Genomic DNA, 15,188 nt, shown 5'->3' on the forward strand with positions numbered 1-15,188 from the left:
ATGGCGACCCGACTCCACAGATCCGACGCCATTTTAAATTAAAGGAGATAATATGGTTTTACTTTAAAACACGGATATTTTCAATTTAAATAAAATTAAAGGTTTAGATGATGTTAATTCGAGGAGTTTATTTTTTTACTGTCAGTTGAATATAGTTTATGCCATATTTACAAATTTTGGAATAAGCTAGATAAATTGATTTTTAACTATTATATCGTAAATATACGGAATCGATAGACATTTAAAATATACTTATTTATCAAACACAATTATAATAAAAAAAATGTATTGTCGTGTTAGTTATGCGATTTTAGTATATTACATAACTTGTGACGATGTCGTTACGTACTTGCATATTTTCGAGGGTCACAGTGAGCAGTTGCAAATTATAAGGCTTCAACAAAACGGGGTGGCCAAGGTTGAAGGGCGTGGTGCGCTCGCCGTCGTGCGGCCGTGAAACTATTGTCTGATTGTTCACTTCAGTCACATTTTCACTGTTATATTCCATGATTTATAAAATTTAATAATTTAATACATTCATTACAATAAACAAAAATCAAATTCCAAATAATAAACAAAATCCTTGTAATAATTTCCAATCCTAAGACTTAAATAAATTTGTTATAATAAAGTTTTTTTTTATATCTAATAATTAAGACTAATAAATATAATTTGAATTATTTAATGATTTATGGATATGCTTTATTATAAAATAATGATAACAATAAACATATAAATGTAAGAAAACGTCAAGTTTTCTTGTCTTTAGTAATAGTATTAATAAATAATATACTAATCGTATAGCAAACATAAAAACAAGTTTTAGTGACTTTAAATATTGAATAAATTCTAAGTTTCTAAATAAGTCTACCACACATTTTGTCTTGTTTATGTACTGAAGGCCGAGATGGCCCAGTGGTAAGAACGCGTGAGTCTTAACCGATGATCGTAGGTTCAAGCCCGGGCAAGAACCACTGAATTTTCACGTGCTTAATTTGTGATTATAATTCATCTCGCGCTTTACGGTGAAGGATAACATCGCGAGGAAACCTGCATGTGTCTAATTCACTGAAATTCTGCCACATGTGTATTCCACCAACTCGCACTGGAGCAGCGTGGTGGAATAAGCTAAAAACCTTCTCCTCAAAAAGGGAGAGGAGGCCTTTAGCTCAGCACTGGAATATTCACAGGCTGTTACGGACGGATGTACTCAAGTATAAAAACATACCTAATTTTACTCACTATATTATTTTGTGATTATGAACTCAAATAATATTTTTGGAGTTTATCCTTTGTATTATAAGCTGCACTCTGGAGAAAAGTATGTTCTTGACATTTATATAAGTATGTTTCTGTTTCTTGCTCCTATTTAACATAATTTAATGTGATCAAATGTATGTAATAACAAAACACTACAAGACAAAACAATTAAGTAAAAAACAAACAAATTTAATGTATGTTTCAATAGGCGGAGTTATCGCTACAGAACGATCTCTTCCAGACAACCTGACGGCAAAATAAATAATCTGCTGGCGTATACGATTTATACAGTCATTAATATAACAAATGCCGATATTATTATTTCAGGCTTATGTAATATTAAATCATTTGAAAATTTCTTTCAAATCACTGATTACAAGACTTGTGCAAGCTCGTCTGGATAGGTACCCCACCCACCCATGAGATATTCTACCGCTAAACAGCAATACTTAGTATTGTTTCCTTTCGGTTTAAAGGGTGAGTGTGCCAGATTAACTTGAGACACAAGAGACATAACATCATCGTTCCCAAGGTCGGTCGCGAATTAACGATGTAAGAAATGGTATCGTAAAAGAAATATTAATTTCTTACATACGCCATGTCTATAGGCGATAGTAGCCTCCCATTGGTGGCCCATTTGCCCATCCGTTTATCTACAACAAAAAAGAAGATTATTTCTTCTAGCCTAGCTTCTAGTGGCTAGGACAACTTAATCTTAAACAAAGATCCCGAATTCAAACTTGGGCTAGCACCACTAAGTTTTTATGTGCTTAATTTGTGTTTATAATTCATCTAGTGTTCGTTGGTGAAGCAAATCGTCGTGAGGATGTGTTGTATCCTGTCATATGTGTATCCACCGACCAGCTTTTCATCAGCGTGGTGACTTCACCTAGCTACAAACACCTTCTTCTTAAGAGGAGAGGGGACTTTAGATTTACTGTGGGATATTTACGGCTTTTACTTTTTGTTATATTCGGTTATAACATCAAGGCTGTTGAAAAAACTTATCGATGTTCCTTTAAAGATATTAACGTATTAATGTTAAGACTTATTTAGGATAAAATCTGTTATCACTTGAGCTGTAAGCAGTTAGTTGTTCGAATGATTTATTTTCCCCATTTTTTTTTATTTCACGCACGATTGGTTCTAGTTTTTGCTAAAAATCGAGCAGCCTTCGATTTGTCTTGGTCGCGTCACATTTTCTTGCTGCCTTGAATATTTTTTACAAATAATATTACACTAAGGACGCTTACAGACCGATACTACCGCAATGAGAATACTATATAAACATTACAAATGTTATAATAATAATATCCTGGGACATTCGCACACCCCATCTGATCCCAAATTAAGCAGAGTACTATGGTACCCAGACAACTGATATACTACATATACTACTTTTTCTTTTGTAAATACATACTTATATATTTATATATAGATAATTACACCCAGGCTCAGGACAAACAGACATGACCACGCACACAAATGTTTGTCCTGTGTGGGAATCGAACGCACAATCTTCGGTGTGAAAAGCAAGTATCTACCAACGACGCCAACCTTAAAGCTTAAGATAAGCTTCTCAGGATGTAAGATACTAGTAAGGGCTTATTGAAGGGTTGCTTGAAGAAATATCATGATCTACTATCTACAAAAATATGATAGTTTTAGCCGAATTCGAGAAGTTATAGGGTTCTCAATTCGTCTGTTTAGTTGTTTGTATCATGATTTGAATATATTTCAATGAGGTGAACTGTGTTCAGTTAAAAACGTTGTTAAACGGTTAGTTAGTTAAGCAATGCTGCGTCTTCTTCTTTCGAATGTCAAATCAATAACGACCGAAAGAGAGAAATCAATCGCTACGCTACTTTTTAATGTTATAGGTAGGCGGACGGACAAATGAATCACCTGAAGGTAAGTAGTCACTACCGTCCATAGATTTTCGCGATGAAAATATAAATCTTACATCGCCAATGCGGCGACAAAATTAACCAAAAGTATTAAAATAGGTCGTTTTTCATGCAAACACTCATCGTTAATTTCCACTCATGAATTAGCATAATTTCTAAAAGATGCATTTCACGAACCATGATCACTACGATGGTCGATTTCTTGATATTATATGGGCTCCTTTTAAACAAAAAGCTTTTTTTCTTCTATCTGTATCTCCACAGACGTGTCTGTGTTGTGTGTTGTCCATGCCTCTGGTGTATCTCATCTTTAATTCATATTAACGTAATTTTAATGAGCCTGTATGTTTTTTATCAGGCAGCAACACAATTTACGTTTCAAGATAAAAAAAAACTCGCTATACAGTACCTATTCATTTGAAATGTCGTGTTCATTTGACGTCGTAGAGTCCAGTTTACTTCTTCATTGACTCGGACTGTGTGCCATTTGACTTAACAAACAATAGGTTCATAAACTTTTATTTGAAGTTATAAAGACGTTACGTTTTACGCCGGTAGGTATAGTTCGTATTTGTTTCTGAATCAAAAATACGCCCGTCGGTGTTGTCCGCTTTGGACATAGTGTATGCCTGTTTTTATGGAGCAGCCAATCAATACTGCACACCTTGCGCTTGTCATGCGTACCAACCCGGTCTATTCAATCAATACCATATCAGCGATGTCGCTTTAAGCTATTAGATAGCTTCTCAAGCAGAGTGAACTAGTGTTTTAAAAAGGAAATTCGATAATTTTTAATTGGAAGTTTGTTATAGCTGTTAATTTGAGATCTGTTTCCGTTTTAGATTTTACTTTTATATATTTCGGTTCATACTAGCTTGTAGCTCATGCCTTTGCCATCTCTTTCTATTAGACGATGCTTCCGCCTTATCTTTGTTTACATCTGATAAGCATTTGCACAGTTTCTTTCTATATTCAACTATTACTGTCTTGGACTTTGTGTTACCTTTATGAATTATGTATAGAATTTTTTGTACTCTTAAAGAATTTAACGACAATTTGATTCTACTTCCAAGAGGTTTCGTCCCATATCAGCGCTAGTATACAGGTTCTCAGTATATAACGAATGACCTTTTAGTAGGGGTTGGGGGTTGTATTTTCGGGTTTCGTCTCCCTTTCCTGTCTATGCTTGAGTTTTGTTGGTATATCCGCACGAATGCAAGTCGACTGCAACTTGAATTGTACGTGGTGCCACACAAAATGCCTAACACGGCGTCAAAATCAAAATTGAATTTTTGATTAATGTGTATTTTCCACTGACCTGCATTAGAACAGCGTGGGGGTTAAGCAAACCTTCTCCTTATCAAGAGGAGGGGGCCACTGCCCAACCCAATAAGTATGTATGTCCGAATACACACATTTTAGAAAAGTTTGATCAAATCTTATGGATAAGGACTTTAATTAAACAATATAATGATTACTATTCATATTTAAAAAATGCAAAGATCTAATCAAATAAAAAACATGAACTGCAAAATATTCACATCGCTACCAACTTGCAATATTAATTTAGCGCGTATGACAAGACACCCATTGTTGATGACGCGCGTTACACAACGCGATATGCCATACTTATGTAATTCGAATGGTGGGGAGAAGTCGCCGCGTCGGGGACTGACAAGAATCCGAAATTAACTTCACATCCTTAATTTTTTTTAATTTTTGTTACATACTAAATTTCCTGATATATCTTATGACATGAAATTCTTTATACGTAATCATGTAGACGTATATATAAGGAATAAGGATGAGAGATCTATGGCACTACACTTATGCAATTTCTCTACTGCAGTTCAGTACGAGATTAAATGTAAACAGCACTTTAGCATTTGTTAGCAATATTTATAAAAAAAATATGCCCAAATTTACACATATGGAAAAATATGTACAGTTTTATTACTGTTTTAAACGTGTGTGATTTTAAGAAATTTTAAAGCTATTTTATGTATAAAATGTAATGAACAACTAATAATAATAAAATTAAATATAATTGTCATTGGAGGGTCATTTATCATATACGATTTGTTCATGAAAATAACAGTAATGGAGATGCTACAGTTTTTTCTTCATATAGTTTATAACAATAGAAGTATAAGTTAGTAAAAGAAAAGTACTGTACTGTAATGTACAGCCTGTAAATATTCTACAGCTGGGCTAAGGTCACCGCTCCCTTTGCGTAAGTTAATCTATTGAATTTATTTACTCAGTTCCAGAGACGAGGGTAGGATGTGGGGTTTGCACGCGTCGTGAATTGGAGTACTGCGAGACACGCGTGCTCGCTGATCACTGCTGCTGCGAGCGGCACTACCTGCCCGAGCCCTTCCCCTGGCTGCCGCACACGTGCTACGTCGGCCCGCACCGTTGCCGCCCGCTCGCTCACGACTGCGTGCGCTACGTTCGCCTCAGAGACTGCTGCTGCTACAAGAAACTCGCTGAACGATGTAAGAAAACTCCAAGAACATTATAATTCGTCACCTAGGCTTAATTTAAATATCTATATACTTCTAAAATAGTTTCTTCTGACTATCAATGCACTAGAAAGCTTAAGTTTGGAACATAGGATTATCATATATAATTTTTTTCGACATTTTATTTTTAAGGGAGAGTAAATGGTTAGCTTTGTATACATTTACGATTACGAATTCGAGACTACGAGTTGGCCGATAAGCCGCGAAGAGCCTTTCAATTCGACAACATGCAATCGTTGTTCCAGGGAAAGGGATCCTATCGAAGTCGTCTCGCGTGAGTGTGGGCGGCGTGTCGCTGCTGCTGCTGTCGGCGCTGCTGCTGGCGGCGCGCATGTGACCCGCGCCGCCGCGCGCGCCGCCGCCCGCGCCGCTCTGAGCGCCGCACGCGCCGCACGCGCCGCCGGAGTACTTCGACTATTGACGTAGATCGAATTCCTATGTCGTATGTACATGTATCATTGTATTTTGTTTCATTTTCAACCAAACAATACCAAGAACCGAATGATGTACAGCTTAAAATAGCAGAAATCAAAAAAAAACTACATCCAATGTGAAACTAAGCTATTTCGACAAAAAGGCCTAATGAAATCAATTGTACCGTTCTTCGGGTCTGCTTCATCGGTGCCATACGTTTTTCAAAATAAGGAAACTATAACGACACGTATTATTGTAACATACGTGAACACGTAAATCCAAATTTACGTCAAAGTCAAACGTCAAAAGTCAAACGTCAAAGTACGAGTATGACTGTGCTGTTATTATACCTGCCTGTGTCGGTCTGTTAGTTCAGAGACTTGAACATAATGGGATCCAAAACTACTAACAAAATCAAAATATAATATTTGCTTATTAACCGTTTTCATATTCTTTAATATAATTCACTATTAAAATAAAAGTTAACGGTTAAATCTGGTTTTTAATTTACGGTACATGGTAATATCAAACCGATTTGGTCTCGATCCTATGGATATAGAATAGTCGAAGATGGATTGAAATTTGAATCGGTAATGCATCATAATCGTTATAAATTAGTAGAATTGGCATCCGTTGTTCCGTTACAAGTGAAGACTTGACTTGAATGAAGGTTGACTTAATCCAAAATGTCAACAAAATCAATCGATATAAATTACAAATATATCGAGATTATTACTTATAATGTATTTACTCGTAGCTCTGTATATGTGCTATGCTAAATCATTTTCAAAATCTACTAAAAAGCAAATATTTGTTCGTTTAAATGAAACTTGGACTTCGAATTTTAACTTATTATAGTACATTATATGAGCTTACATTTGTATTTCTTGATGTTGAATATTGTATACATAGAGTTTTACTTCTTGAATAAAATTTTAGAAAGTGCCTAAGCGTATGCTTGTAGTTGCAATATGAGCGATTAGATAAATGCTTTTAATTAAGAATATGACATGTTATAAGTACAGCGATATATATAATTGCTGTTTTGTAGTATTTTGTGGGTAGACAAACACTTTCTATCTACTAGAGTTATACTATAGATCCATTCAAGTGTAAAATAATGCATAAAGCAATACCTGTAAATATCCCACTGCTCTGCGAAGGTCTCTCCTTTTAAATAAGCGGTTCTTGGAGCTTTTTTCACCAGGCTGCCCCAGTATGAGCTGGTGACAGATTATTATCCGATTCGTGGGATGTGTTGTAACGATCGTGATAAATAATCAAATTAATCACATGAATATTCAGTAGCGCCTGGATTACAACCCAAATTTTTTTTATAGAATAGGAAGGCGGACGAGCATATGGGCTACTTAATGATAAGTGGTCACCAACGCCCATAGACATTGGCATTGTAAGAAATGTTAACCATCGCTTGCATCACCAATGGGCCAACAACCTTAGGAACTAAGATGTTATGTCCCTTGTGCCTGTAATTACACTAGCTCACTCACCCTTCAAATCGGAACGCAACAATACCAAGTACTGCTGTTTTGCGGTAGAATATCTGATGAGCGGGTGGTACCTACCAGACGAGCTTGCACAAAGCCCTACCACCAGTAAAGTTTACTCTTACTACCAGTTTGGTTAAGATTAACGCGTTCTACTGACTGGTGTAGCTCGTTATAATCTTCTCTCTGAGAAACTTTACCGTGTTAGTTGTAGTTTTTTTTCTCAATGTGATATATTTTTAGAATCGCGGAGTATGCAAGAAATGAATGAAATGATTTTAAAACAAACATAATATTAGTACTATTTATATGCACTTTCACGTTGAAGCAACGCTTTATATATATATAACGCTGAATATATATATATATATATATATATATATATATATATATATATATTCTGCAGAACGCTGAATATATATATATATATTCAGCGTTCTGCAGCACGCACAATTCTCTATGGATTTATAAAGTTTTCTTACGATGTATGACATATGTATGACGCTTAGGATGAAAATAAAATGTCTTAAGTACGTGTCTATATACAACCAGTGTCTAGATATTACACGTAGAATCAACAAGAAACTATACATTAAAACTGTGCACACATATATATGTAAAAAATGCAACGTTTCTACATATATGTAACGCTCATGAAAAGTAAAACGTTTTTAACCCTTAAGAAAGAGTCCCTTCTGTCACACAGTTAACATTATGGCCAGTTTTATGATTGTCATGAAAAGTTTCTTACCAAAACTGCTTAGCGATTGGTTCTATTCTGCGTCACCAACCGAAAAATTGCTATATCACACTGTTTTGCAGACAAACCAATGATTTTCTAATTAAGTTAGTAAGTTTTGTATGTAAATTGTTGATTTTATTTATTGTTATTTTCCAACGCCAAAGGTGTTTTAGTATTAAGTTACCAGTTAAATTATTTCCGACTTTCATTCAATGAAGTTGGTGTTTCGAAAAAATATCATTTTAATTATGCGACCTAAGTGCACATTCGCATAGAAGGTCCGTATTTACAGGATCGTTTTATCAGATCCTTCGTGGAGGTTCACATCTTATTAACAGAAAACCGTTTTTAAAACGAATCGATGGACCTGTCAATTTAACCGCTGCATATTTTGATCGATTTTTATTTATTTATCGTACGATTACATACGCCATCGACGAAAAAAAGCGTATATGACAAAACGAACCTGTAAAACGGACCGTTGCGTGATTAGCCTAACTGTACCTAATCAGTATTTATGTAATTAAGAAAATTCACATATATTATATTGTATATGCTATAAAAGATAATATTTATTGTAAAAAATATATATATTTTTGTATTAGAACATTAATAAAAATTGAATTTCAGTTAAAAATAAATCAAATTTATTACCTCTGATGTCTCATGTTCTATTAGTAAAGTAATCATTATATGAATTAAATAAAAATTATGATGAGATATTATTAAATTGATGTATTTTAAATTATCAATCGGTACTGTGTCATAAAGAAATTAAATATATGAGTTAACACACACAATTGTTATTTTATTTGAAAATATACTAGCTGCCCGAACAAATATCTTACTTAGTAGATATTTATAGGATAATAAAATACAGCGTATGTTACTTGCTCAGACCCATTTAGGTTTCTTCACGATGCTTTCCATCACTACCGAGCACGAGATGAATAAACACAAATTAAGCACTTGAGAATTTAGAGGGTTAGCCAGGGTTTAAATCCGCAATCTCCGCTTAAGCTTCACGTGTTTAAACAACTGGGCCATATCTACTTGATTAATAATAATTAACTCCTAATTGCAGCTTTGACTGTTTTGTGTCGGTATTTATGAATACATTCTCGCCATTAAATAGTAAACTCAATTACTGCAGTCACGAAGTGTCTACATGCAGTAAAAAAATCAATTGTATTTCAATTGTTCACGATTTCTCATCATGCGCACCGTCGATCCGGACTTGTGGTCTAAAAATGTTAACAAGCCGATCCTAAATGTGTCTCGACCGATCAAATTCGGTCTGAATGAATTCTCAGGTGTTGAGACACGATTAAGAAAAAGTTTTCACCAAGCAATGGTAGAGTACTGCAGAAATAGTACCTTAAAAGGATTCGGGTTTATACTGGATAGACGAAGTCCGAAGCCAGTGAGGTACGTTTTATTTATTTTTCTGAGGATCGCTGTTGGTTTACGTATTCAGTTACAGGAGACTGACTTACGAATAAAGCACTAGAAGGTCTTGTTCTTTAAGCACATATACATATATTTCTAATTAATTTGGAAGTCGCAATTATATAGAGCTGAGATAGACCTGTGATTCATTCCCCGGGCAAGTAATACTACATTTTGAAGGTGAAGGAAAACATCGTGAGGAAACTTGCAAACGTCAGTTGACAATCTTCCACATGAGTATCCACCGCATTAGAATGTGCTCCGAAACAAAATGACAGTAGGCCCTAGACCGATTTTTAGTGGGACTTTACAGACTGTCACTTTACTTTTACTCTTTTTTATTAAATATACCATTCCTAATTTTCTTGGCCAGGGAGCAAACCACAGACGTAAAAAATTGGAAATTATCTCCGTATAGGACAAGTCCGTATTGTTAATTCTTATATGATCATTTGAGTTTAATACAAGATTTACAGCAACAACAATGATCCTCTTATCCTCAGGTTGCTCTACCTGATTATACTCTTAGTTACAATGATATGTGGACTTATTGTGGTCACGTGGAACATTCGTTGGTTCTGGCTTCGTCCTCGATTGAATGTCAATCCGCAGTCTGTGCAGCATCCTGTGCAGCAAATTGACTTCCCTGCTGTTGCTATTTGCAGCTATAATATCATAAGTCGATCTGCCCTAGACGACTACGCAAAATATATGTGAGTTACACAGTAAAATATTTATTCCGTTGCTATATATACATTTTTATTCATTTGTTGTATTATTTAATCCTTCATTTTAAATATGTATTTACATTAGAGACTTGAATATAATACAAATTGAAATTAAAAATAGCTGATGTATAAATCATGACCGTGTGTGACAAGAATGCTAGTAGCATTTCCCTTTTTTCCATATACTTACATAAAATAAAGTTATATTTTTTTTGATTGGCTTTTAATAATACAAAAACTACTTCTTAGCGCCTGTTGAAATTATAGAAGCAACAAATCTATATTTACAATATCATCGCTTTTGCTATAAATAATTTAAAAATATTCAGTGCAATACATTATAACAATGTAATATAAAATCATTTTATAATCTTTTTTTCTAGATATTCATTAGACCCAAATGACATCTATACAATCAAAGAAATTAAGCAGAATTTGCTAACATTCGGCGCTCTACACTCCCGAAGCGAAGCGACTTTTGAACCTCACTTCGTCAGTTATCTTGAAGACGTCGCTCGAGAGACAAATGTCACTAATATTTTATACAAAGTGATTAAGCATATAAATAAATTACTATTTTATACTTCAAAACTAAAATACCTTTAAGTGTGATTTTTGATATGATACTTAAAAGTACAAGAAGTAAGAAGAAGAAAAGTACTAAGAAGTACATTTTAAGTATTACTATTTAATGTATAATACGTATTATTATTAAGAGTGTAAATATAATATGCCTATATTCTAGATTCAGTTATTTCTTTTTATATTATTTCTAGTTGTCGCCGAAGTGCGAGTCGATGCTGGTGCGTTGCAGTTGGCGAGCGCATCGCATGGACTGTCAACGACTTTTCGCCACGCGCCTCACTAGCTCCGGCTTTTGTTGCATCTTCAATTCTAGATATTAGTAGCTATTTTCATATATAAGTGTGTTAATGCTTTGGTATATACGATATTTAAATGTAATATTTCTTTATAGTACAGCAGATACCAATACCCCACCTCAAAAAATAAGCATCATGGGTCAGGATGCCGGACTCAAAGTGGTGGTGAGGGAGAATGACGATGACTTTACGTTAGTTAGACGGCCTGGTGACAATGTTGAGGTTGCTCGTGTTCACTATCTTCTTTAACATACCTTATATATAACACGTAAACATATATCACCATAATTATTATTGGTAGGTGAATATTTTCGACGGCATGCAGTTCCCGATAGTACAAGCTGGTATAGTACGTTTCTATGCTGCCGCTCGAAATGCGTCTGTGTTTCTCAAGCTCAATGTCCAAGCACAGGAAGCTGCTAGCAGCCTGCGGTACCACAGTGATCGATGGGTAAGCTTCAATTAGCTTTCTGTTATAATTCTTACCTACTTGGAATATTACAGCTTGCATTGTGTCGTATCATAGTATGTCCGTTTCGGTAACATTTTGTTATTAAACATTAATAATATTTTTTTTAGTATCTTTATCTTAATTTACATTCGTATCTGTAAAAAAACAAAAACAATATATATCTCATAGCAAAAATATATGAATATACATATGCCATACAGCTAACCTAACGAAAGACCCGCAGTCTATTTTGAATATTAACAGCTAAATTTCTTACGCAAGTGTAAACTAACAAATTGCACGTAGCTGGGATGTAGCATGGCTCGCGGCGCACCGGCGGCGGAGAGCTCGTGGGCGCGCTGCGTGGGGCGGTGCCGCGCGCGCGCCGCGCTGGCGCTGTGCGGGTGCGCGCCGCACACGCTGCCGTCGCCGCACCGCACCGCCCAAACCTGCTCGCTGCAGCACCTCGCCTGTCTGGCGAAACACAAAGGTACTGTTATTTCTATGCCAATTCAATTTTTTTTACCAATATATATAATAGTATTATTGACTCAAAAATCTACCAGCAGTTCGCTAAATAGGGTCTCAGACCTAAGACGAATCACCAGAAGAAACTTTATTATTTATAAAATAAAAAAAACACCTAATGTTTCTTTGAATACTTGGTTTCTCCCCTTACACCTGTCCCCAGAGAAGTTCACTTTCCTCTATCCGGGCGACAGCGTGCACGAGAGCCTGAGCGAGGAGCAGCAGGACTCAGTATCTTGCCTGCACTGCCGCGTGGGCTGCGAGCGGCGCCGCTACTCCGCCGAGCTCGTCACGTCACCGCACACGCCGCACCTGTTCCTCAATAGGTTCTTGTGAGTTATTCATACACACATATTCTTTACTGGTAACACATACGACAGATTTGATATGGAGGAGAAGTTCAACCACAACCAGTCAAATAACCACAGCCAGTCAGTTTAGTGTTACTGTGAAAATCTTTCTACGCCTTCGGGGCTTTTATATGAAAGTTGAAAAATATTTTTATTACCTCACAATATTTGACCACGTTGAGTTTAATATAAGACTTACTATAAATCCTTTAAATTATTTATTGGAGCAATTATATAGTTATTATTATTAGATATAGTTATCATACATACATCTAAACTTATTTCAGTATAGCCAGTTATTTCAGTATACTTGGTCTTAGGATCATGTAAATTTTGCCGTTTGTATGTTTTTTTTTTTGTCTAGTAAAGGGCTGGATTTGACGAACACCACGATCATTTCAATTTACTACGACAAAGAACACCAGCTCCTCTACATGCTAGACACTGGTCTGCGCTGGTACGAAGTTTTTGGTAAATATTACAATTTTGAGTATCTTGTATGACCTTTTTTATGAAGTTGTTTTGGCCTCGTTGGCCATTTTATAATTTACAAGATTTTAACTCCCAAGGTCCTGGGTTCGTCAAGTAACAAGTTATTGAGTTTTTCTGTTAAGCAAATATCAATTGGCTGTGTTTTGCTTCTGTGCCCCGGAAAGCACGTAAAGCCAATTTTGATTGAAGTGTCATCGGTCTGTTTTTGCATATTTGGTTCTTGTCGCCACTATTAGCAAAAGTCAGCCAGAAAGCCTCCATATAATTACTTGGACGTTATTATTTTTTGCCTTTATCTAGCAAAGACTTTGTTATACTTTCATATGTTTATTAATCGTGTAATTTTTTGAAACCTTACAGCCGCCATTAGCAGTCAAAGTATATTTGTAGTAGGATTAACGGTGGTGAGTGTAATCGAGTTCTTGTACCACTTGAGTTTTAGGTGGTACCATTATTATATGCTTCACTGGCGGCAGGACCGACGGCTGCGAAAGTTGAAGAAGTCGCAACATAATGATAATTTTCTATAATAAACAAAAAGTAAGATTATATGTGAATTTAAGCGGCATTAAAACAATAAAAAATACAAAAATATGTTTTTTTAATGGCATTTGTTATACATGGTGAACGTATGCTTATTCTTATTATTAGTTTACTCTAATTTTATTATTTATTTATTTATATTTTTATATGTTCCCTTTTTAATTAAAAAAAATATTTATATCTAGCTGGCTAATGCTTAATTTATAAAAATCATTGGCGAATTATCTCCGAACTATCTTTTTCATAATTGATAATTAAAATATAGCGGACTTATTTATAAAAGTTTTTTAGCGTGTTAGTTAAACAATTCTTGTTTCGAATGTTTCAATAATTAAAGAAAAAGAGAAATCAATGTATAACTAAACAGTTGCTAAGCAACGTTAATCAGTAAGGCTGGTTAAATGCAGGTGCAGTTAACATACTCGTATATGCAAAATATGAATAGATACATTCATTGAAAAATAAAAAAAATAGGCAGTCATAGGGACTGCCGATAGAAATTAAAACTTGAAACTGATATATTTGTCCAATTTCCACATATATTGGCACTCCAAGTAATAATTATTTTTATTTATCAAATAAACAGTATGTCGCAAACTTGGTAAAAAAATAAAAATTTAGCTTATTTTAAATAAATAATAGTTAAATTACACTTTTATTATTTGTATATACTGTTAGTATTTTACATAAATTTTAATAATCATTAACCTTATTAATTTTCACAATACTTAAATTATTTGTACTTTCAACGATTTCATTATACATAGTCTACCCCCTACAATAAACCAGCGCAACGCGCCTAAAGAAATTTTCACTTCAAAAATGAGATGTCCATGGGCGGTGGTAGTCATTTTCCATCAGCTGCTCGTTTGCCCCACTTGCATAAAAAAAAAATCTGGTCATTTGTACCAGTTCATGTAATTTGAAGACGGTTGTCTTCATTTCCGAATTTCATTAATAGTTATGTCTTCGCTATATATAAAATTATTAGTTTAGTGAAACATTAAAATCACTTGATAAATTTATCTAGAAAGTCAAGTAAATTTACGTCTCATGAGCTATAACATTAGTTGAAATTCGTTACACAATACCTTGGCTGAAATATTGCCTATATAACTTAAAAAAATACGATTTCAATATAATTATATTTCTTTATTACTTAATAACACAAATCGCGATATATGCACTTTACTCAAGTAGCATCTTAGGAGCCGAGCTTGATTCGTAAATTTACAAGATTAAAATAAAATTTAAAAATTTTGGTTTCTCATATACTATATTTATTATTCTCGCCAAAAAAACACATTGACGGTTAATCACCAAAACATAAGTTCCACCCACCAACAGTAATCGATACTCATAGTTTAGGATAGTTAAAATCGGTGCCAAGGGTGTATGGTAATGTCAAAC

General features: G+C 34.7%; 2 protein-coding genes across 2 annotated transcripts in view; both read left to right on the forward strand.

The window, feature by feature from the left end:
* Positions 1-7,956, forward strand: part of LOC126776120 (uncharacterized) — a 35,708-nt gene extending 27,752 nt beyond the window's left edge. Inside the window, exons 4-5 of the mRNA XM_050498411.1 lie at positions 5,432-5,665; positions 5,938-7,956. Of these exons, the coding sequence (XP_050354368.1) occupies positions 5,432-5,665; positions 5,938-6,029 (326 nt within the window). The 3' untranslated portion in view covers positions 6,030-7,956. The remainder of the gene's footprint in view (positions 1-5,431; positions 5,666-5,937) is intronic.
* Positions 7,957-12,183: 4,227 nt separating this feature from the next.
* Positions 12,184-13,765, forward strand: LOC126776192 (pickpocket protein 11-like). Its single transcript, XM_050498493.1, has 4 exons — positions 12,184-12,355; positions 12,557-12,725; positions 13,108-13,214; positions 13,596-13,765. Exons 1-4 carry the CDS (start codon positions 12,184-12,186, stop codon positions 13,763-13,765), a joined length of 618 nt encoding a protein of 205 aa, XP_050354450.1.
* The last annotated feature ends 1,423 nt before the right edge of the window (positions 13,766-15,188 follow it).

The sequence above is a fragment of the Nymphalis io genome, chromosome 19, assembly GCF_905147045.1.
Source record: "Nymphalis io chromosome 19, ilAglIoxx1.1, whole genome shotgun sequence".
Lineage (NCBI taxonomy): Eukaryota > Metazoa > Arthropoda > Insecta > Lepidoptera > Nymphalidae > Nymphalis > Nymphalis io.